This window comes from Limulus polyphemus, unplaced genomic scaffold, assembly GCF_000517525.1.
Source record: "Limulus polyphemus unplaced genomic scaffold, Limulus_polyphemus-2.1.2 Scaffold15784, whole genome shotgun sequence".
Taxonomy (NCBI): domain Eukaryota; kingdom Metazoa; phylum Arthropoda; class Merostomata; order Xiphosura; family Limulidae; genus Limulus; species Limulus polyphemus.
In genome coordinates this window covers 2,405-4,522 of record NW_013681394.1, presented here as the reverse complement: position 1 = coordinate 4,522, position 2,118 = coordinate 2,405, and the positions used below count along the sequence as shown (strand labels likewise).

At 33.5% G+C, this 2,118-nt stretch overlaps 1 protein-coding gene across 1 annotated transcript in view; it reads left to right on the top strand.

Annotated features, from left to right (window-relative positions):
* Positions 1 to 102: 102 nt before the first annotated feature.
* LOC106477472 (nitric oxide synthase, salivary gland-like) overlaps positions 103 to 2,118 on the top strand; it is a gene marked incomplete at both ends in the record, with an annotated part of 3,890 nt that continues 1,874 nt past the window's right edge. The window contains 4 exons of the mRNA XM_013938033.2: positions 103 to 313; positions 587 to 674; positions 1,075 to 1,205; positions 1,533 to 1,681. Coding sequence (XP_013793487.2) covers positions 103 to 313; positions 587 to 674; positions 1,075 to 1,205; positions 1,533 to 1,681 — 579 coding nt within the window. The remainder of the gene's footprint in view (positions 314 to 586; positions 675 to 1,074; positions 1,206 to 1,532; positions 1,682 to 2,118) is intronic.

Genomic DNA, 2,118 nt, shown 5'->3' with positions numbered 1-2,118 from the left:
TAAAGATTACAGTGTGTATCAGGAGTTTTAGTAAAGATTACAGTGTGTATCAGGAGTTTTAGTAAAGATTACAGTGTGTATCAGGAGATGTTCTTTTCTCAGGACACCACACAATATGAGGAGTGGAAGTCTTATAGTTACCCTACTTTACTTGAGGTTCTACAGCTCTTCCCATCAGTCGTTCCGTCTCCAGAGTTTCTTCTGACTCAACTTCCTTCACTACAGCCACGCTTCTACAGTATCAGTTCTTCTCCAGAATATAACCCTGGTGAAATCCACATTACAGTTGCTGTAATCAAGTATCGAACACAGTGTTAGTACTTGTTTGTCTGTTACATATATATGTATAAATATACATATTATTCTAAGAATTTATGAATTTCATGAGCCAGAACTAGCGGGGTCCCACTCAGCTCGCCGAGGAGATAAGCCCAAGACTAAAACGGTTAGGTTAATAATTACCTAAACATTTTAATTTAAGATTTATATATATATATATATATATTATTTTTAAGTAGAGAAGGGATCGAACTCGGTGTTCTGTTTGAGAGAATAAATGTGTTTTCTTTCTTATGGTTTCACTAAGGCGGGACCGGTTCCTGGCACTACGGAGTTTGCTCCACGTACCTAGCTGCTCTATCAGAAGGTGAAGAAATAGTTTGCTTCATCAGAAGGTACGATAATTTTACCCCCCCCCCCCCAATGACACAGCGGTATGTCCGCGGACTTACAACTTGTGTAGCTTTGTGCTTAACTACAAACAAATTACAAAATTTCCAGAATATTTTCTTCTTTAGAAATAAGATTAAAAGATGCTAACTGTAAATTAATAATTATTTTGATATTTCCTTGTTATTTGCATCTTCCTAAATAATCATTACAACTATTTAATTTGAAGCCATTTTTGTAATGTAGTTTCGCTTGGATTTAGATAGTACTTTTTTATGTGTTTCCTTTTTTCTTCTCTTCTACTCGATGTTAGCAAGTTTTTGTTTACAAAAACTCAAACTGTATTGAAATACTTGCAGTTAATGGCCAGATTATGAAATATATGTCTTTGTTTAATTAAAACAGCGCGCCAAACTTTCATTTACCAGACGATAAACGACTACCGATTGTTATGGTTGGACCGGGGACAGGTATCGCCCCCTTTCGAAGTTTTTGGCAACAACGCTTATTTGAAGTACAGAAAATGGCTCCCGATGGCGAGTTTTAATTTGAATTGGTTTGAGTAAAATAACTTATTTATGTTATTATTGTTTATGCATGAATAAATACAACAGATTTTGTTTATTATTAAATAAGAAATAAAACATCAAGTGACATTCTATTGCTGAAACCTGTTGGTCGTTTATTTGGTTAGATTTATATAAAATGGTAAAAAATTGAAACTTGCTATTTTTATAACTTAAAATTATTTGTTTGGAAAAAGAAGGAAAAAAAAACGTGCCTAAATGACGTATTTCAACACGTATTCTTTAAAATTTATTAATTGCTTAAATTATATTCGTAATTTATTACTTTTTTTGTAGATCTTAAGAAAACTGGAAAAATGACTTTGTTCTTCGGTTGTCGCCACCAGGATTTTGAACTTTTTCGTCAAGAAAAAGAAGAGATGCTAAAAGAGTGTGTTTTAACTGCAGTTTATACGGTTTTCTCACGCCTTCCACAAAAACCAAAAGTATGTACGAACATTTTCTTTCTCATAACCCACGAAATATCGAGAATATGTTTCAAAGAGTTTTTTTTTTTGGACATAAGTCAAAAGTGTCTTTCAAAAACTAACCCTAACTACAGAAGTAATCAACCAGTATATCTTACGAAGATTTATAAATATAGTTTGTTATTTCAGGACTCACTTATCTCCGTATCTTTGTTAAAATTCTTTAATCTCCTTTGTTTGTTTCGATTTGTTGTTCCTAACGTGCCTAAGGATTTCTGGTATGAACATTCCACGTGCCAACCCAACGTGCATGTCACAGTTTTACCTAAACCTAGTTTAGGAAATGTATATTATACGTTTGATCGTATGAATGGAAATTACCCGACCAAGTGAAATGTACAAAACCCAGAGTTACTGTAAGATCGATGTACAAAACCCAGAGTTACTGTAAGATC